This window comes from Dysidea avara, chromosome 3 (assembly GCF_963678975.1).
Source record: "Dysidea avara chromosome 3, odDysAvar1.4, whole genome shotgun sequence".
Classification (NCBI taxonomy): Eukaryota; Metazoa; Porifera; class Demospongiae; order Dictyoceratida; family Dysideidae; genus Dysidea; species Dysidea avara.
Genome location: NC_089274.1, coordinates 27,579,112 through 27,602,379, shown reverse-complemented (window position 1 = coordinate 27,602,379; position 23,268 = coordinate 27,579,112). Strand labels below are relative to the sequence as shown.

Below are 23,268 nucleotides of genomic sequence, written 5' to 3'. Positions count from 1 at the left end.
TAGCATCCAGCAATGTCCTGGGCTGCCCAATTTAACCCCAAAATATGTATACAGCACTTAGCGTATTCCATGTAGCAAGAGTGCACATAGGCCAAGCTGACATAGGATGTTAGTAGTATGTAACACCTTTGCATACATATACAGTTGTTATAATTAAATCCAATATTTTACACATATGATTTAATCATTAATGCAGTATTTATTCAAGTAAGAGTTTCTTCGCACATAATTGCTGGTAAGATTGGGAAAACATTAGTCATGCAAATTCACAAGATTGATAGAATGAAAATTAGCCTTCAGCTGAGCAGATGGTAGCACTGAAGGGTTTTGCTTTGATGTCCAGTAGGCTGACAAACTTAGAATTCACTTAAGATATTTGAATCCATATCAATATTGGATGCTTAAAAAAACAAATCATCACTGTGTCTATTTTATCCAGCATAGTAAATGTATGACAATGTATTAATAATAATTGTATGCTGTCATACATTTACTGTGCTGGTGATGTAACAATGCACATGCTGTTTATGCACTAGTTGAATTAAAATAATAATTTTAGCTAATTAGTGCAAAATGAAAGTGAATATATATATATATATATATATATATATATATACATATATATAATATTATGTGATATGCATACTGACACAACAGTAAACAAGGTGTAGGGACATGTTATTAAATCACTATATATATTAGCTATAATGTAATCTATTGTATGAGGACTGTCCATGCATAACTAATTCATAAGTATATACAGTTGTGAGCACACTTATATATGCATTCATGTGTTGGCTTGCTAATTGATGACTCCAGGTTTTTGATCATGATTTGCAAGTTCATCTCCATCATTGCTGTTATAGGTTAGTAATATGAATATGCATTGCCTATAGGTGCAGTCAGTTATACAGTCACATACATTACAATCTGTGATGTTTACTTGCATTATAGGATGTCTTATCAGTGGTACCTTCCCAATATCAGTAATACCTAATATTACACCTGTGATATGCAGTTATCCTAGTAAGTGTGGCAGCTTGAGTTTAACCTGTTTTTCTGATAATCCCATGGATAATCTTGTGGAATGGGTTAATCCCAATTCTGAGGTGATCAGTACAAATGACAATGCAAGAATTTATGGTTAGCAAGTAAATAAGTAGCCAAATACTGTATACGCTTTAACAATTTGTACATAATTATATATCTTGATGTCCCCAATATAGTTCAAGGCACAACACTGATGTTTTACAATCGTTCAAAATCAGATGAAGGAAAGTACACATGTAGAGCAACGAATAATCACAATATAAAATAAGAAATAGCGATACAAATTGATGGTAAGTATACATGTCCGTGCCATAGCTACAATGTATTGTGTTTATGGAAACTTTAAACATTATGAAGCAAATATGTATATGTAGGTATACTTATAGTTATATTATATCCAAACATTGCACAAGTCCTAGACAAATCCCTGCATGGGCAAAGTTTATATTATATAACATTTGAACATTTTGTATCACAGTATCTTAACAACAAAGAATCTATAGTGTAGCAGCCAAAATACTGGAATAAAATCTGAAATTTTAGAGACTTTAACTACTGTGGTGCATTGTTGGCATACATCAAAGCAAAACCCTTTAATCTGCAGAGCCAGCCATACCATTAGGCAAAGTAGGCAACTTGCTTAGGACATCAGGGCCAAAGGGGCCTCCGAACTTCTGGGTTCACACTTTCAGATTGCATATGGTGATTATGAATTCATAATATAACCAATTGCAGTCACACTTTCTCCTACGCAACCATATACACTGTATTTATGGTCAGCACTTCCAGACCACATGTATTTACATAATAACTAATTCAGTATCATTTTCATAGCAAGCAGAAAAGGCACTAATGAATGCATAGATGGTTACTTTCTGCCAATTGAGGCCCTCTATGAATTAGTTTACCAACCCTCCCCCCTTCCCCACCAGGACCTCTAAGGCCAGCCCTGTGGAACTAACACATGACGAACTGTGGCATATATCTATATATAGCACACACACATAGTGTGATATGTAAAAAGGGACTGATTAATATTACAAGTGTGTCATAGTAATAATCATTATCTATTCCATTTGTTTAATTACAGTTGAACCAGCTTTTGTCTACAGTAGCAGCTCTGAATATTATTATGAAGATGTAGCACTACGTTATCATGATAAATTTATTAACTGCTCAATTAATGTAGATGATGCATTCATACAATGGGAATATCAAAATTCACTACTGTGGACTAACCATGGTCAAAAATATAGTGTGAATAGCACAGGATTAACAATACACAATGTTACTGATGAAGATTTTGGGGAATACAGTTGTTTGGTTAATAAGAATGGAAAATTACTGAATGCTATTATATCCCTAACTATTGTGTGTAAGATTGTGTGCGTGTGCATGTGTGTGTGTGTTTGTGCAGCATTAAATCTATTATTAGGCTTGAGCTGAGAGCGGACTGTTTTATTAGAGCATATCAGTGTTTTCTTGACTGTTATACAAGAGAAAATAACTGCTCTATCAGAGTATCTTGATCTTTATTAATTAGTATGTACTGTGCAAAAGTAACAAAACATCATACAAAGAGTATGTGCAAGCACAGATAATGACATAGCTAATCAATAAAAATCAAAAATACAATGAATTAATGATTGTCAAACTAGTTTTGCTTTAGACTTGAGCAGATGATGAAGGTTCAGTGTTCCAAATCTTTATTGCTGATGGGAAGAATGAGTAAAGATATGCATCTGTTCCTGTGTTTGATTATAGTAACTTCATTGAGTCAACTTGTAAACAATATAGTTGAATGGAGCAAGTGTAAGAAGGACATCAGTCATTTGATGCGTGATCTTATAGCTTTAAATTAGTTTCTGCAGTTAGGTTGAAGTGGCCAACTTAAGTTTTGTGACATATTTGCAACACTTGCATATGAAGAGTAGTTATTACACACAAACCTTGCACAGCATCTTTGGACTGATTTTACAACAAAGATGTTCTTTTGTGTATAAGGATCCCAATTATTTTAGGACTGGTTTGATAAGAGACTTGCAACAGATCATTTTGATAGAGATTGTGCAGCTGTGAAGATACTTCGTAGAAAATCATTTTATGCATACTGCCTTTGTTAGTTTTTTTGTCTGGTGTGGAGGATAGAGTTAGTCCTAGGTAGCTACTTGGTGTGTGCTACTTTTTGTATAATGCTATTGTGCAGAGTAAGAATGTATAGAATTTTTTGTTTTTTAAATTTATTTATTTATTTTTAATTTACTTTACAGCATACAGAGATAAATTTGCATTTTTGGACATTAAGTGATCTTTTCCTGAAAAGTGTGAATAATCAACCCAAAAACAGTAATAACATTACATGAAATGTAGCAATAATCTGTAGTGTGTTCAGAATTTGCTGCCTTAATTTGGTGCGTGCATTGTGCATTTTAATTGAAAATTACATCAGAATATAATGCTTTTGTTAGTCTATTATGCTCAAAATTATGCCAGCTATGTATATAATTGGTAATTTTATTCATGCAGTCATATACATGCACTTAAACCTTTTCAGGGCTTCCAGAGTCATTATTAGAACAAAACCAGGTGATGGTGAATGTCAGTGAACAAGTGGTACTCAATTGTACTGTGTCATCTTCATCAGATCCAGTGTACAACTGGTCCATCCCAGACACTTGTTCATCTTGTCCACACACCAACAATGATAGTGTTATGATCTTCACTGCTGATATTACTGATAGGGGGGAATATGTCTGTGAAGCTGGAAATGAATATGGAAGTGTACAGATGACTTTCACTGTCAACATATATTGTAAGTGTTTTATTTTATACTATGTACAACATACATAGTAATAGTACTCATAGAATGTTGTACATTTACATAAAATATGGAGAAATTACGGAGAAGTTTTCATTTCACTTGTGTTGCATTTTTGCAGCAAAGCCAATACTTCTGATGGAGCCTGGCACAAAAATCATGGATCAAAATAATGATGGCATGGTTTTGTCATGTGGTATTAAACATGCTTATCCACCTCCTGACATTATTTGGAGTATGATGACTGTCCCATCTGAAGGGTTTATTGTACTACATGAGAGCACTAATCATTCAGATTATCAATTATACAGGAATGGAAGTATAGAACTTTACCACCAATTTTTGTTTGAAATGGGTAATATAACTGTAATGTGTTCAGCATCCAATCTGTACGGCTCTATTAAAAAGAAATTCTATGTGTGGGATAAAGCAGCATTTGAACAAGGTAACAGTTCAGCATCATGCCTTAGTTGATTTTATTATGTGAAATATTTGAGTTGTATAGTAGTTGTTAATAATCAATGCACTTTAGAGATGCAATCATATTTCACTTCTTTAGAAGTAAATTTAACAGTATATGTGGGAAATATCAGTGACTGTGATGAGTTACAACAGGTAACTGGCTTAATAAGTGAATGAAACTATAGTCATATAATAATAATATAGGATGCAAATGGCTTGCTCAAAGAGCTAAGGGATGCTTTGAGAGAATGGTTTAATGATGTATGCAACTGCAATGGAAACAACAACCTGTATACTCCCCAGCTGACATGTCTAGACACCACCACTGGCTTAGTTACCAGTATAGTTCATCATGATGGTGATATGACTGCTCAAATGCTAATCAATGAAGTAGTAGCTGACATATACAGCAATGACCCTCCACTAATAAACCTTCCACGACACGGATGGATAGTGTTTCTTAATATAACTACTAACCTCAACAATGCAACCAGCAATGTAAACAATACAATGTATGTTGTATCCACCAACAGAAAATCTAGTAATCCAGAAGTTATTATTATAAGTGTTACAATTACTTGTGTTGTGATGGTGCTACTTATATTGCTTCTAGTAGGAGTAATTTACGCGGTTTCCATTCACAGAAGGTGAGCTTATATGTGATATGTGATTCTTAAATTATTAAATGCATATATACATACATACATACATACGTACATACGTACGTACGTACGTACATACGTACATACATACATACATACATACATACATACATACATACATACATACATACATACATACATACATACATACATACATACATACATACATACATACATACATACATACATACATACATACATACATACATACATACATACATACATACATGCATGCATGCATGCATACATATACATACATACATACATACAAATATGTACATAAATGCTTGAATGCACATTAAGCCGCTTTACATACAGAAAAAGAAAAACTGACTGTAGCGACAATAAAACTGTCCACGTCTATGAAGATTTGGACAAATTCTCGCCACCTCTGTATGAAGAAATATCTACCCATAAATCAAATGAGGACTATTCATCTATTAAAGACAGTGAAGTAGTGTTTGAAAAGTCTAAAATACTGCCACCTGCATATAGCTCATCAGTAATGCTATCAAGTGAAGCTTTCAAAGAATCAACAAAAGAAAAGAAAGAAAATGATTACCAAATTGTATATGATAAAAACACAATGGATAAGCCCAACAGTGGCTTGCAAAATGATCGAGAAAACAATGTGTTCAAATAAAAACTGAAGACATACATAGTATGTGCAAAAGCCATTTTGCTTTAACAACACCAATAACAATGCAAATGCAAGTGTATTATTAATATATGTAAGTTGTAAATATGCATGTACATCCATTTAGCATGAACTGTCTACACACATAGTACATAGAAATGAAAATCACACAGTGGTATTTGAAGCATGTTGCTAGCATTTAGGAGAAGATATAGGACTTAAATTCAGGGTATATTTACTATGTAGATGTATATGAAGTAAACCTTGTTAAGGTTCTACTAGAAATACGTAGGTAATTACCCTTTTATGTATGTAGCTGTTTGGTTTTTTGCTAAGTTGCAGAATTAAAAATGCAAAGCTGATGAAAATTTAATAATTGTAGTTGATATCACAGACTATATCTCAAAACTATGCCAATAGTGTATGTTGGAGTAGCCTTATTATTATTATTTACATGTACACAGAAAAAATTGGAATTTTCAACTAGAGTAGGGACCATAGCACATCAATAAAAAGTACTAAAACAAGCTGGAGTAGTGCACGATATTAAATCACAGTAAGTAAAATAATAAGAAGTGTTATATCCCTATAGTGCATTTCCATTATGGTACCTTGAACACAGTAGGGATATAATATTTCTTATTGTTTTTACTTTGATTTAATACTGTGCACTACTCCAACTTGTTTCAGTACTTTTTATTGATGTGCTATGGTCTCTACTCTAGTTGAAAATTCCAAATTTGTCTGTGTACATGTAAATAATAATAATAAGGCTACTCCTATTGGCATAGTTTTGAGATATAGCCTGTGATATCAACTATAATTATTAAATTTTCATTAGCTTTGCATTTTTAATTCTGCAACTTAGCAAAAAACCAAACAGCTACATACATAAAAGGGTAACTACCTATGTATTTCTGCTCTAGTTGAAAATTCCAAATTTTTCTGTGTACTTGTTTGTTAACTTTTTTTGAATATATTATTATTATGACTGGTGAACCCACGCATACCGCATCTGAAATGGCACTGCATGCCCCAGCTATGTCAATTATCATCTGAAAATGAAGTATCCATTACGCTTCATTGTCAGCTATGTTCAACCCATTACACAAAAGTATGAATCAAGAACTGTTCAAAAAGAACCTCTACAATCCGAAAGATAGAAATGGCACCGTGCACCCCAGTTATATCAATCATCATCCGAAAAGTGAAATATCCATTACACTTCGTTGTTGGCTATGTTCAACCTGTTACAAAGAAGACTGAATCAAGAACTGTTTAAAAAGCACCTCAGCAATAAAAACAGCCATTATGAAGGGAAGCCATCACATGCTATTGCCAAATTGACACTTTTCGCTGTCAACAAAATGAATGGGACACAAAGAAGGACACTGGTAAGTCCATGAAGAATGCATTGTATGATGCCAAAAGGCACTTCTCGGGCCAAAGCAACATCGAACAGTGAAAAAATCAAGCCTGTAGCCTTAGCTGTTATTGAATTATGCTTGTCTGAAGGCATCAGTCAATCAGGCAGTCAGTAGAAAATTCCGTTAAATAATTTTTATTTTTAAATTCTGTAGCAACTTGTTGAAAGCATTTCAGGTCGATCTAAAAGCTTGTTTGGGCTTAGTTTTACCTAACCAATACTGCCTCATCGTTGTCAGGGCTAGTTTTGGGTGATGTTATTTCGTGGGCCATGCCTACTCCTTTGTGGTCCCTACTATACAGTACGATGATTATTCTCACTCTAAGTGATATGTTGTAATAGAACATTATAGAGCACTCAAATGTTTCAAGATTGTATGATGTCACAGGTAGTGACCTCAGAAAATATTGATGCTATATAATTTTTCGTAACATCCAAGACCAAGAGTTAACAACATACCTATTGCCAAAACGCTGTTGGAAAAACTGGTTTTGGGCTTAGCAACACTATGGCTAACTAGTTGTAAATTTTATCAAATGTCAGAGGAGACAAACTGATGGCTTAAATACTCTGATATACAAGTGTGTTGACAAGTGTAGTTACTCTCCTTTCAGTGGTAATAATATTATACTAGTATACTTCATGTAATTATATGATTAGAGTCCTGAGGTAGCATGCCCCTAGAAAAAGCTTTTGGAGGTATATAGTACAACTGAATGGAAGCATTTACAATTATAACTGATTTATCAGAATTATGATTTTAAATTACCGCCATGTTTGCCACAAAGATTGTTAGATTGCCATTTGAAAGGTGGGCATGCACCCATTTCCAATATGTATGATCCCATTACAATAAAAACACAGCATCAGCCATCTATATGTGATAAATTTTACAAATCATGCCTACTAGTAAGGATTCTAGGGATGCACAATAATGAGAGGCTCCTCAAGGGAAGACAAGACATATTTACAGCACAGCACTAGTACAGGCTGTAGACGGAATTTTTTCTTCATACTTTTAAACACACTATCATCATCATCATCATCATCATCACTGATAATGCTATACAGCACACAATTACTATAAGCCTGCTAAAACAGATAATTTATATTAATTGTTGAACTAATTAAATGTGCATGTGCAAAAGTAACCCTAAAGCTGGTACAACATATGTATGACATAATACCTGCTAGTTTTGAAATCACAACAATATTTAATCACATGATGCACTCATAAAATCACACAAGGTAATTATTGGAGGAGCTATGTGCCTCTCATCTGAAAGTTGGGGGTGGCTTCAGCCCCTCTAGTCCCCACCTTCTGCTGTCACTGGTAAATCTTTATTAGAAATTTATTGATATTATCATTATTGCCTACTTTGATTTCATGTGTTATAGCTGTAACATCAGACTCTATCATAATCAAGAGGAAGTTTTTCAGAGAAAAGATGAATCTTTGGGTTTAATGTTTTGTAGCTATGCAAAGAACACCTTGCATACTATAGATAGTGAGGTCTACACCCTAGAGGCAAAGGCGTAGGCATGGGGGGTTCGGATGGTTCGGACGAACCCCCCCCCCCCTTCAGAGGCAGAATTTTTTAAATCACGCCAAATCTTACAGCCCTGGAACTCTCCGGTAGCTACTTGCCCACTGGCACTCCTCTGCACTACTCTTGAGGGTCACATCACATTAATGCTGAATCATCACGTGATCAATTTCGCACGTGATGCATGGTTGAAATGGTGCGAGTTATGGCGAAGGACTGTTCAATGATCGGTTGAGACATATTACAAGGCAGCACTGCTAAACTTGAGTGGTCATGTTATACATGTGTCAGGTTAGTACAAACATATATACCTGATGAACAGTGTTGGGCAAGTTACTTTGTAAAAGTAACTAGTTACATATTACATATTACTTGCAACTGAACTATTTAGTAGTTACATATTACCCATAAAATAAAGTAACTGTAATAATATTACATATTATATTACTTTGTGTCCACAGCCTTAAGCTGTCACGTGTGAAACTATCACCTTATCACTTGACATGATTGCGTTGTTGGACAATATGCAAATTTTGGTTATAAGCAAGAAACTGGTGAATAAGCTTCATTGAGTAGGCCTCATTACTTCGTTGTGGCTAGGTGTTACTCAGAGGATAACTAACGAGATTAGTAACTTAGTTACTTGTAGTAATAATATTACGTAATATTAGACTCGTTACAGTAACTATATTACTTAGGTAACGCGTTACATTTGTAAGTAAAGTTGCTTGCGTTATATTACCTGTTTTTGTAGTGTATTTCGTTATATTACTTTGTTACCACAAAAGTAATAATATTATGTAACGCGTTACATAAGTAACGCGTTACTCCCAACACTGCTGATGAATGGTTTGTTTATTTTGTTATATATTGTGGGCACGTGATGTCTCGAACATATTGGAGTACAACCCAAGTCTGAAGTTATTGACCATCAACAGGAGGACCGGCTGAGATTAATGTATAGCTGGAAAGAAGTATTGCCAACTAAGGGACTCGAGTGTGGATTGATTGATTGATTATAACTTTACAGTACTGCATACAAGTATAGAATAAGGGATGTACAATGAATAAAATCTTTAGGGTACAGTACTGATGGTCCGCTATCTCAAGGCTACTGGCCATTAAAAATCCAAAATTTATACTTACCATACTACATTACTTATTAAAATTACATTACTTATACTTAAAGAGTTACATTAAAGGGGGACAGGGTGTGTTGGAACATCTACTACATAGGTATAAAAAATGAAATGTACAGGGGTTGTCATGTCTAAAGTTTGATAAAAAAATATGACCATAGAAACTTATATATCCTTGTTTTGTTCATTTTAATAGATAAAGATAAGTCAATAGGGGGTAGGGCATTCCACAATCGAGAGATTCTATTGAAAAAAAATGTCTATCTGCATTATTATTGTTTCTAACATGGATCATTTTACCACTTGAGGAGGACCTGGTATTACCATCAGCATAAGTTATGTAGTCTGTGATATTAAAAGAGGGAGGGGGATACTTGAGTGATTTTAGCGTAAACACTAGTTCATTAAGCTCAAAGTTGTACATTAAAGGTAGTAGGTTAAGTTGTTTGAGTCTATCAAAGTAATCAGAACTGTAGTCATTTAAAATAAACTTTGTTGCTCTCCTCTGGATCTGTTCAATAAGTGTGATGTCCTTGATAAGGTTAGGCCTCCAAATCACTGAACAGTTTGTAACTTGCGATCTCACTAAACTATTTGTTAAAACCTGTGTGTCAGTTATTTTGTAATTAGTGATGACTTTTGCATTACTACTAAGGTAGACACTCTTTTGGATTAAAGAACATATCATATCTCGTACTCCACAAAGTTGCTGAGTCTAAATCGTTTTGAAATGCTGAAATATCTCCAGGACTACAAACAGTGTTATAAATCTTGGTGTCGCCCAGATTCGGCGCTAGCCAATTAGTGCATGCCAATGACGTTCACACAGAAATGGCCTTGGCAACACAATGCTTTTGTTCGAATTGAAGTGCAATAATCTGACGTAACAAGCATTATGTGAGCTGTCTAATTGAATTCCTTTTGAAATGATTAGGTATTTGTATTTCACCAGACCCTTACTTTTTGCGAAGGGGCGGGCGGCGCCAGACTACCCCCCCCCCCACACACACACACACACACTTTTACAAGTGGAGGGGCAGTGCCCCCTCACTTTTCCAATACCCAGTTGCTAAAATTAAGCAACTGTTGTAGTCAATAGCCAACTTACTTTTCCTTGATTTACCAGAATTTGTGCTAAAGGTTATGCAAGAATGGAATACTACATGAATCAGTGCTGGGAATGCACCAGATCGATATACTCTAATAGAGCAGTCACCTAACTACTCTAATAGAACATTCAAAAGATTTGGTTCTGCTATGCAACTGATTCAACCTGTCTCCATTAACACATGAAATCCATACATAATCAAGAGCATGAGTCTGTCTGAAATGCTCTAATTTATTGTTGCATGTGTCTACAGAAAGTTATTTTAATGATAGTCATTGTTATCATACAGTACGTACTGTATAGTAGGGCAAGGATTCGTCTTCGGCCTTCTATTTAATACCAATGTATTGGAGAGTATCTGGAGCAAGATCTGGAGTTGAGTCAGAATTCTGATCAGAATACCAACCCTGAAGCACTTGGTTTGTACGTCACGCAAGAGTACCTGCTTTCCCAGCTGGGTTTGTAGTCTATACAAATGGTACGTACTATGTGCCTGGAGTATTTTACTTGCTTTCAGCCTCTAGGATGAAATCGACACATCTCCACTAAGTCATCACGTGATATTATAAGCACCTAGTGGCTTATATCAAGAATGTTCCATAGTCCAGTCATGTGTTACAACTTCACAGCACTGAATAAAAGAGTAACTGTTTCACTTTCAATACAGTGGCTTCCGAGTAAGTACATTTAACTAGCTGGTGAAATAAGACTCATGCACACATTTACTGCAGGTCTAGATATTCCATGCATAGATTAGTGATGCAAAACATGTTTTAAATGCTATATTGATGCCCACATGAAGATGGGCATGTGTATATGTGTTGCATGGTAAAGGTGGCCTATCTGCCCATTGTATGGGCATGGGGGCTGTTGCAACTTGCCGTGTCTGCCTATAATAATGTACAGATACAGTAGTCCATTCTGGATGTCAAGACCAGGTCTCAAGGTTTTTCTGTTTCCTAGGTTGGCAGGCCTGAGAGGGGCCATGCCCCCCCTACTTTTTTGGGACACTATTTGCAAGAAAAGATCGAGATACTCTAATAGAACAATCAGGATCTGGATACTCTAATAAAGCAATTACAGTATTCAGAGAAGCAGTGTAGCAAGCTACTTAGTTATGTATAAATAAGGAGATATAATTGGTGGAGAGCAGTTATTGTCAGCAGCCTGTGATCTTTTTTTTTTTGGTCTTCAATTTACAGCTGGCCTGGCCTCCTCACTCTGGCTTGCTTCACCGCCCCATGCTACATGTCTAATCACCCTACGGTGGAACCTCTCTTATCTGGACAATCTGGTACTGCCCATATCTCAGAAATAAGAAATGCATGCTAATATCCATAAAGTATTTAGTAATGTCATTATTGCTATCAGTTAGTGTTGTAAAGGCAAGCCACCTAACAGGGTAAATAGCAACCTTCAGGTTATTACCCTTGAACTTTCATCTAACCCAAACTTCATAATAGTGATGGGCTACAAAGCCACATGACTGATTTGGGCTGTCCAGACAACAGAGGTACCTGGATAATAAGGATTTGTATAAGAGAGGTTCCACTGTATATAGCATATTTAACATGTTTTTTAGAAACTTATATTCAATTGAAAACACAAGCATTAAAAATGAGCAGTGTTGGGAGTAACGCGTTACTTATGTAATGCGTTACATAATATTATTACTTTTGTGGTAACAAAGTAATATAACGAAATACGCTATAAAAACAGGTAATATAACGTAAGCTACTTTACTTACAAATGTAACTCGTTACCTAAGTAATATAGTTACTGTAACGAGTCTAATATTATGCAATATTATTACTACAAGTGACGAAGTTACTAATCTCGTTAGTTATCCCCTGAGTAACGCCTAGCCACAACGAAGTAACGAGGCCTACTGAATGAAGCTTATTCACCAGCTTCTTATTTATAACCAAAATTTGCATATTGTCCAACAACGCAATCATATCACGTGATAAGGTGGTAGTTTCACAAGTGACAGTTTAAGGCTATGGACACAAAGTAATATAATATGTAATATTATTACAGTTACTTTATTTTATGGGTAATATGTAACTGTAACTACATAGTTCAGTTGCAAGTAATATGTAATATGTAACTAGTTACTTTTACAAAGTAACTTGCCCAACACTGAAAATGAGAACGCCATGCACCATTGTAAAATGATATGTATACCACATGCAAAACAGCTTGGTTGTACAAAAGGGTGCAACCAAGAAAATAAAAGTAACTGGCGACTAATGTGCAGCCAAGAATGAACGGTAATGCAACATTGTATCTGACATTGGTCCTTTATCATTACAGTCTTGCTGCATTCCTTATTTATTTATTTTAAGGCATTGGCTGCCTTTTTCAATAGTCAGTGTAGAGAAAAAAGTTGTGTTAGTATGAATTAATTGGGAATACAGCAGGGTGTAACTAATCACTGGACTACTGGACTTGAATTGGACTGGCATATTTTTGGTTTTTACACATTCTGAGGTTGATTTTATTGAGTCTTGCTAGCTAAGGGCCTCCAGCAAACTTGCAGTTTGCTACTAAAATGATGAGTGTGAGGAGTGGAGTAAGCAAAAACTGACTTACAGTGATTTCACCTCTATTTATTATGTTCTTTTACAGTACATAAACCTATACTCCTTATCAGTATGCTGCAGGGAATGTTCAAGATTTGGTTAACCAACGATAACGTCTTGGAGGTAGTAGCAAGCTTGTACAGTGCTAACAAGTTCGGTCAAATATTATGGTACGTCAATCAGCACATGTAAGAACTAATCATGATTGCAAAAAAAAACCAACAGTTGTACAATGAGTTTGTTTATATTGCATGCAGGAATGAATTTAGCTACAATAGATTGTCTTCAGAAGGATAGGTTGTGTCCCAGCGGTCAGAGCTATTTAGTTCAAGGATATAGTGTATCATACGTAGGTAACACAAATATAGTAAAATGATTTTTGGTTAGCTATTGCTATATATTACAATCCCCAAAGCACAATACTAAGAAGTGTATAAATACCATAGAGTATAAGAGAAGTTAGTTATTACTTACTCCACTCCTCACACTCATCATTTTAGTAGCAGACTGCAAGTTTTTTGAAGGCCCTTCTCAAAAAACAACAACTTCAGATTGTGTAAAAACCAAAAAATATGTCATTTCAGTAGTCCAGTGCAGTGTTCCAGTCCAGTACTCCAGTTACACCCAATACAGCAGGACTAAACTAATATTAAATTTTTGTAAAAGATAGTAGCATTACCACTTATTCTTTGCCACATCAGTCCTCACTAGTTTCTTTTAATTTCATAGATGCACCCTTTTGGACAGCCAAGCTGTATATATTTGCACAGAGATTTTACTCATATCTGTGACTATTAGATAGTACCTAACTAAGAAGTAAAATAACTAATTATAATTTAAAAGATTTACAATAAAATATAATTTTGTGAACAAAGTGCATCATTACTTGTTCATGACAGTTCAATAATTATGCATGCATTTTATGAATTTGTTGGATATGGAATTGTGTTTCTGGTCCACTGCTCACATCTTTTTGTGTGAAATTTCAGAAATGCATGGAAAATAGAAAATGCCTGTCAGATTTCAAAAACATCTTTTGGGTCACAGCAAATATGCTAAATTTAACTTTTCAGTGTAATTCTTAGCTTATTACTAGCAAGAATAACTTCAGATCGTATCCTACATATTGGCATGGTACATAGTGTAGATCGATATATTCTAATAGAACACTCATGCAGTATATATACTCTGATTGAGCTATCACTTCATTGTTGCTGAATCCATCCTGCTTACAACTGAAAAGAAACATAATTGTGGCCATATATATAAATGAAGGTCATAATGGATATTATATTAGAGCATACACTATTTCACACACTAGCAGGAGATATCTTGGACAGTAGACGATCACACAGGGGCATATTTATTGGAGGTTCCTGGGTGTTCTGGAACCCACTTTTGAAATTTAACTTACGGCCGGGTTTGCATATTTTTAATAGAGAAGTCAGATGTATTCTAATAGAGCAGTCAACTATTCTAATAGAAGATTAGAGAATGCAATTTTTAAAGAGATATAAGACTAACTTATATAAGTTAGCAGCTAGATCTTAATATGTCACAGGATACTTGGGTCACTACAATATCTGACCAGCCATAAACCATGATTCACATTTGTCTAAAAGGTATGTATAAAATAGCTCAATATTAAATCCCAATCATGGCTTTTTTAATGTTAAAAATGATTACACATGCAGAAGATAGCAATTTGGAGTTTGTGCAAGGGCAGCTCCAGAAATTCTGGTGACAAGTTTTTCAAAATTCTGTTGCATGCAGCCTTAAATCTAGGAGGATGTGGGGCATGATCCCCTAAGAAATTTTTGTATTCCGAGATTGAATCTGATAAATATTTTTCACCAAATTAACTTAAAAGCTGACATTTTTAACATATGTTGGGATTGGGCTTGCTTGCTTTCTTCTGCTGGTACTGTATCAGAAGCAGGCTAAAGAGTTGAGAGGTGGAGTTACATGAAGTTTAAAGCATACATACACCAAACATGGATGCTAGTATTCTAGTGGTCTGGGGGCATGCCCCCAGAATAAAATCAGATCTTAAGAGATACAACTTTGGTAGAGGTAAACTAATAATACATGCATGTGACTGTTCTATCAGGGTAGTGGGGTGGAGAACAGTACTCAAAAGTGGGTGGGCAAGTCATGTGGAGTGGCTCTAAGCCACAATGTGTGTTTAAAATAATTAACCGTACCTTAGTGTGTAAAGCACACCAGCAGGCAAAGCATGCCCACACTAAGGGGGGGTCTGGGGAATGCCCCACAGGAACATTTTGAGATTTGAATGCTTTGAGATTGTATCTAAGAGTATTTTTAGCAATACATGTGCACTCAAATGGGATATTCCTATAATATTACAAGTACACGAAAAAATTTGGAATTTTCAACTAGAGTAGGGACGACAGTACATTGATAAAAAGTACTGAAACAAGTGCATAGGGGTAGTGAACAATACTTAAATACAGTTAAATAATAAGACGTGTTATATCCCTACTGTGCATTTCCATTATGGCATCTTAAGCACAGTAGGGATATAACACGTCTTATTATTTAACTGTATTTTAGTATTGTTCACTACCCCTATGCACTTGTTTCAGTACTTTTTATCAATGTACTGTCGTCCCTACTCTAGTTGAAAATTCCAAATTTTTTCGTGTACTTGTTTGTTAACTTTTTTTGTAAATAATTTTATTATAGCTGGTGACCCCACGCATACTGTATCTGAAAAGGCACCGCGTGCCCCAGCTATATCAATTATCGTGTGAAAAGTGAAGTTACGTCAGCTATGTTCAACCTGTTACACAACATTTTAATCAAGAACTTGTTGAAAGCATTTTGGGTCGATCTGAAAGCTTGTTTGGGTTTAGTTTTACCTCACCAATACTGCCTCATCATTGTAAGGGAAAATTGAGGCTGATGTTTGGATGATATTATTTTGTGGGCCACGCCTACTCCTTTGTGGTCCCTACTATACAGTTACTATCGTACTGTATGATAAGCCCTACTCTACCTTTTACGGCATTCGTTAGCTATAACTTTGTTAACAATGATGTTACCAAATAAGCTATGCTTTCTTTGTACCTGTCATAGGTTAGCTATACAGTACACATTGATCATTGTAGTGGGAATATGGTGGAACACAAGAAGTAATTGTTGCACATAAGGACGATGCTGCTGGAGCGACTGACAACTGACAAGGAGTTGTGACAAAACATAATATGCAGGGTTTCTATGAGATTACGCACTTAATACATTATTATTCATAAATTAGAAGTTTTGTATATGCATTTTACACTTAATAGTGTTAACAGCTTTAGATAGTTATTTGACTATTCCAATCATGTATGTATATGGTTTTGCTGACTTGTGTAGACAATAGTAAGCACATGCAAGGATACATAAAGAAGTGTTAATACTGTAATAGCGAAGAATGTGTTAGTCGCAAAGAAATGCGTTTAGAAACGCAAGCAGTTAAACCTAGCTGCTAAACAACAAACACACTAATACTAAACAAGATGTCTTATGCGTGTATCTTGTCGACAACGTACGATAGATCCTGTATAAACCAAACGTCAAATCACAAACGTATTCTAAAAGTTTGGTGCGATAACACGTGTATTCACAATGATTATGGAAGCCCTACTGCTGAGCAATGGCCACGATCTTGAAAGAAGGATCAAAGGAAAATCAGTAAGCAATAGCGCATACATTGTAGGATATTTAAAATACTAAAAGTTTCATCTCCATGAAATTCGAAGCATTTCCGCCAAAGAAGTAAGGCTGTAGCTGTAGCCAATTTTCCGCTACGCTTGACTGAACGCATCAGGCAGGCAGTGAGGCAGTTAGGCAGTAGAAAATTCGGGAAAATATATATATTTTTAAAATTTCGTAGCACCTAATCGAAAATGCTTCTGGTCGTTCTGAAGGTATGTTTGGGCTTGGTTATACCTGCCCAATACTGTCACGTGGCCGTGAAGGGTTTGCAAAGATGATTTTGGCTTGATTTATCTTCGCCCACATCTTCGTCGTCCCTACCCACCATATTGGTATCACTCTTTTCACCCTATTTCATAACCCTACAGAACTTAGACAAAAAACGGTGAACCAAAAAGGCGAAAAAGAAAAGTGCAGTATTGAAGGGGGATTGATCCCAGTGTGATGGACCAGTGTGCTACCGATTATGCTACCGCTGCTGGCTACATTGATTGCTTTCATTTGTATCTTATAAATGTGACTAACGAAATAAGCTGTATATAGTAAGAACCTAACCCTAAAGGTGAAGAAGAAACCAAAGCTGAACTCTAACGCTAACACTACTAGACGCTTCCCCTAAAGTCTACTACTCGCGGCAACTACTGGACGCATCCCCTAAAGTCGACTACTCGCGGCAATTACTAGATGCGTGCCCTAAAGTCGAAGAGAGAGAGCAACAACTACAGTAGGAAGTCTGGATGCTTTTGAGCTTAATATTACGTAAGGGTTATGAAAGGTGGTGAAAAGAGTAAAACCCCTGCGACAATGCTCGCCTTTATAATCACGTAATCTTGCCTCTATTATTCGTTGTACCACAATTACGTCCCGGGGAAATCCCGAGAACTGAAAAAGGCTAGGGAAGGGCATTCTGAGAGTTTTGACTCTGGCCAGAGCTTGAAAGTGAAAGAAATCGTGAGTTTTACAGTGATGATCCGTGAGAATTGGTAGGCTTAACAGTAAAAATCCGTGAGTTTAAAGCTACTGCTTGTGACTCATGAGACCTTGGCAGTGAAATCGTGAGTCTCACGGTAAATCCGTGAGGCCGGGTTGGCAGGCCTTCCCGTTTCCACCGCCTATGACGTAGCATGTACTCACATTTACCACTGTTATGCTTAACTAACACAATGCAGTACTGGCCATGAACTGTTCATGTAAGTAGCTACTGCTGAAACAAATAACTTAATATTCAGAAAATCATCCTTGCATACAACCCGCCAAAGCTGGTTATAGAAAACTCGAGTAGCTCGAAGCTAGATACCAAAATGTGTAAAAATGATATCCATTGCGAAGAATGCGTCCTATAGCTACCCATACTGATTATGGGTCTGAATGTGCTAGCATTATGAATCTGAGATCTCCATAAAGTCATCAGTTTAAAAAATCAGTGCAGTTTATTTAAATGCAATTATATACAGAATGGACAAAAAATTGTTAAATTAATTGGTGTTTCAATCATGTACATAATATTTCATACATACACGGTAGTAGTAAAATAATAAGGTTAACAAGTAGATAATGTTTGCACACATGATATAACATATAATAAACTTTCAAGGGAGAAAACATTGGTATTAACGGAATTGAAGATTTTGCTAACATGGGTAACATATACAAGAAGTGTCTATACATAGCTAATAGTGTAAATGTCTGCAAATATTGAATACTCTTCCTCTGATAAATATTATTCACAAGGTTACTTGCATGGCTAGCTACTAGTATAGAAGAACATGTTTATGTTTACTCAGCTGCACATCATGTGTTTACATATCAAGCTCTGTGTAACTAAAGTTTACAAAAGCTGTGTAATTAATTAAAATATCAATACATCACATAATTACATGATATAAAACATGAAAATGAAATACTACTACTACTACTACTGTGTGTACATGTGCAGTAAACAAATTTCATATGTGTATTACAAATCTGCATGATGATGTATGTTGCATGTACAACTATAATGTACATAATATTGTGCATGCAATTACAATTTAAAAACTACATAAATGTACATATTAACATTATAACTACTTAGTTTAATTTTGTCATCATGTTTTACTTGTCTATCTTCATCATTGTAATAGGTTAGCATATTATATTACGTGTATGTTGTGTCCTTATAGTTTACATGTGTAATTTTAACTATGTTAATATACATTCACAGGAGATACTGTTAGTTCCACCTCCATACCAAAAGTATTTCCAAAATTTGTGGACTGCATTTTTCCTACTGATTGTGGTGCAGAAACGATATCATGCTTATATCAAGATTCAGTGGAATGGCTTGATCCTAATTCTGAGGTGATCACCAACAATAGTCAATCAAGGATTTATGGTATGTGATACTTATTGAGCTGATATATCTGTACATTGTATTTGTTTATAACACAAACATGTATACTGTAGTGGAGTACATAGCTGTGATAACGCAACAGTTTAATGATTCACATGGATATCATTTTGAACAACTACAATTTAATGCACACCGTCAACTGACTGAACAATGCCTGAGTGGGCGCGTGTTACAAATGTGCGCATGCGTGAAAATCAATCTACTACAATCCTCCCCTCAAAAATAAAACTAGGGAGAAAAAAAAACTTACAACAATAATGCTTGTAATGAATACAGATAATAGTTATAAGTTCAGTCTGTCTGGAGGTCTTCTGACTCTAGATGATGTACGTAATGGTTGTGCTTCTTGGCTAACAACGGAGGAGTTTGCATTACTGTCCTCAAGTGCTAAAGGTGCTGGAAAGTCGAAGTCATCAACAGAAGGGTGCACACTAGTACTAGTGGAGGCAGATACAGAGTCAGAATCTTCATCAAAATGACATTTCCGTAGCTGATCTTGATGTTTACAACATATAGTACCATCACAATCAAGACGGACCTTGTAGGAAACAGGACCCGTAACCTGCACAATTTCCCCAGATATCCATGTAATAGGACCACTGTAGATGTGAACAAAGACTTTGTCTCCCACATTGAAAGGTCGAGACTTGGCATGCTGGTCATGCTGCTGCTTTTGTCTGTCTTGGACGTCTGTGATGCGCTTAGACAAATTTGGCACAACCAAGTCTAATCTGGATTTCAATTGACGATTCATCAGTAGGTTGGCAGGTGGGACTCCAGTTGTGCTGTGCGGTGTTATTCGATATTCAAAAAGAAAACGTTGGATCTTTGTCTCCAATGAGCCATCTTTAAACTTCTTTAATGCGGATTTAAAAGTCTGCACAGCACGCTCTGCCAGGCCATTGCTTGCTGGGTGGTATGGTGCAGATGTTATGTGCTTGATTCCATTCGACAAATAAAACTGCTTCATCTCTGAACTTGTAAAAACTGTAGCATTATCAGTGACAATAGTGTCCGGTAACCCATGAATCGAACAAATGCTTCTAAGCTTATCAATCGTGACTCTAGATGTGGTATTTCTAACAGGGACAACTTCCAACCATTTAGAAAAAGCATCCACAACCACCAGGAACATGTGGTCAAGCAGTGGCCCTGCATAGTCCATGTGAAGCCGGGACCATGGTTTCTCTGGAATTGACCATGGATGAAGTGGAGCCAATGGTGGCAAAGGCTTACTCGCCTGACATGCTGAGCAGGTTCTTACTATATCTTCAATAGCTTTATTCAATTGTGGCCACCATACCACCATCCTTGCTCTTGCCTTCATTCGTGATGCTCCTTGGTGTGCTTCATGTAAATCATCTAAGATTCTCTTACGTCCTGCTGGTGGAATAATTACCCTAGTACCCCATAGAACACAACCGTCCAGTGACGACAACTCATGTTTTTTGGATGCATATGGATGCAGAGCTGGATCAACTGACTCTGGCCAACCATTTTGAACAAAATGAAGTACTCTTGACAATTCTTTGTCACGGCGAGTCATAGTCTTAATCTGAGTAGCCGTAACAGGGCCACAGTTCAAGTGTTCTACTAGTAACACTAGTTCATTTGGAATTGGGACATTCTGTGGTTGTGATGGCAAGGGTAAACGGCTTAACCCATCTGCATTTCCAATGTCTGAACCTTTCTTGTACACAATGTTGTACTGATAGGCCGCCAAAGTCAACGCCCACTGCTGGATTCTAGCAGAAGCTAACGTGGGAACAGCTTTAGATTCATTCAGTAGACTTTTCAGGGGCTTATGGTCAGTATAAAGTGTGAAACTACGCCCATACAAAGTTATGGAAACGTTTAGTGCCGAAAATCAAAGCGAGAGCTTCTTTTTCGAGTTGCGAGTAGTTTTTTTCTGGTCGAGATAGCGTTCTTGACGCATAAGCAACTGGCTTTTCTACTCCCTTTTCATCAATCTGGGATAAAACAGCGCCAACGCCATAAGGAGATGCGTCACACATTAAAGTCAATGTTTTATTGGGATCGTAGTGGACCAGTAGGCTATCTGAGGTTAAGAGCTCTTTGGAATTTTGAAAAGCTTTAGCTTGTGTCGGTGACCATTGCCATTTAACATTTTTACGTAACAAGTGATACAAGGGCGCTAAAGTCGTGGCCATGTTGGGTAAAAATTTACTGTAGTAACTTAATAACCCCAGATAAGCCTTCAGTTCTGTGACATTCTGTGGTGTGGGTGCATCTCTCACAGCCTCAAGCTTGGCTGCAGAGGGATGCAACCCACTAGCATCAATGACATGGCCTAAATATTGAACAGCAGGTATCATGAACTCACATTTGTCTTTGCGTAGACGAAGACCTGCCTCTTGTAGTCTTGACAACACCACCTTTAAGTTAGACATGTGCTCCTCTGTGGATGTACCGGTGACGAGGATATCATCCAAGTACACCAAAACTCTGGGAATTCCTTGCAACAATGTTTCCATTGTCCTCTGAAAAATGCCTGGGGCAGAGGACACTCCGAAAGGCAAACGCTGGTAACTAAACAACCCTTTGTGGGTGTTAATGGTCACAACTTCTTTGGACTGTTCATCTAATTCAAGCTGCTGATATGCTTGGCTCATATCTAGCTTTGTAAAAGCGATACCACCCGTTAGCGAGGAAAACAGGTCTTCTACCTTAGGAATTGGATACTGCTCAAGCCTGGAAGCCTTATTGGCGGTCAGTTTATAATCGCCACATATTCTGATAGACTTTTTGTCCGTTTTTAAGACTGGAACAATTGGCGCAGCCCACTTGGAAGTTTTAACTGGCTTTATGATACCAAGGTTTTCTAGCCTTGCCAACTCATTTTCAACCTTTTCTCGCATGGAATATGGTATGGAGCGGGCTTTACAGAACTTAGGAGGAACTGTTGGATCCACATGAATGGATACCTTGTCACCCTTAAAGGTACCTAGCTCATCAGTAAAAAGCTCAGAAAATGGCTGTAATAGGTGTTGTAACGAACTTTCTTGTACCGAGTTGACTGGGATAATTGAAGGCCAGTCTAACCGGATATACTGCAACCAGTCTCGACCCAAGAGGGTTGGGCCGTCAGTAGCAACCACAATCAATGACAATTTGTGTGTGCAGTTATTGTAACTCACTTCGCAAGAGACCTTCCCTTTAACTGGTAACTGCTCCCCTGAGTATGTACACAACTTGACATCTGTAGTGTGCCAGCTTTCCGAGTTAGCTTGGAAAATTTCCTTGTAACTAGATTCCGATATGATGGAAACTGCAGAGCCTGTATCAATTTCCATTGATATTGTTTTCCCATTTACTGTAATTGGTGTAGTCAAAGGAGCAGGATGAGCACTGGAACAATTCTGGTTGATAGCAAACAAATGGTATTCTTCTGACAGAGGAGTCTGAGCCACTATGGTATTTGTTGGTTTTCCTACTGTAGTAGGAGCGACTGGTTGTAAGAAGCTGTGGCTGCGACAAACTGCTGCTATATGCCCTTTCTTGTGACAGTTACTACAAACAGATTCCTTGAACCAGCAATCTGGCGCTTTGTGATTAGGCTTTCCACATCGGTAACACTTGACAGATGATCGTGGCAGTTTCTCGTTTTTATACACTGGAACTGTAGTATCACTGGTGGGTGCCGTTGCAGCCTGAAGCTGCTTTGCATCTTTAGTCGCTGCTTCGAAAGCTAACGCAAC

General features: G+C 36.6%; 1 protein-coding gene and 1 long non-coding RNA gene across 4 annotated transcripts in view; one reads left to right on the top strand and one right to left on the bottom strand.

The window, feature by feature from the left end:
• The window catches only part of LOC136250605 (uncharacterized), a 91,162-nt gene that overhangs the window by 50,292 nt on the left and 17,602 nt on the right, over positions 1 to 23,268 (bottom strand). Inside the window, exon 3 of one of the 2 annotated variants that reach the window (XR_010698591.1) lies at positions 3,372 to 3,811. The exons of the other annotated variant lie outside the window; for it this stretch is intronic. This is a non-coding gene — a long non-coding RNA (uncharacterized lncRNA). Of the gene's footprint in view, positions 1 to 3,371; positions 3,812 to 23,268 lie in introns of those variants that run through there. 2 annotated transcript variants of the gene reach the window in all.
• LOC136250601 (uncharacterized) lies at positions 743 to 5,769 on the top strand. Of its 2 annotated transcripts, none has more exons than XM_066042830.1 (9): positions 743 to 866; positions 955 to 1,143; positions 1,227 to 1,340; positions 2,141 to 2,421; positions 3,605 to 3,862; positions 3,990 to 4,313; positions 4,428 to 4,483; positions 4,535 to 4,977; positions 5,311 to 5,769. In XM_066042830.1, the coding sequence occupies exons 5-9, from the start codon at positions 3,640 to 3,642 to the stop codon at positions 5,633 to 5,635; spliced, it is 1,371 nt and encodes a 456-aa protein (XP_065898902.1). In that variant the 5' UTR covers positions 743 to 866; positions 955 to 1,143; positions 1,227 to 1,340; positions 2,141 to 2,421; positions 3,605 to 3,639; the 3' UTR covers positions 5,636 to 5,769. The 2 variants fall into 2 exon arrangements, with proteins under 2 accessions (XP_065898902.1, XP_065898901.1); XM_066042829.1 differs by having other exon boundaries at positions 2,141 to 2,425.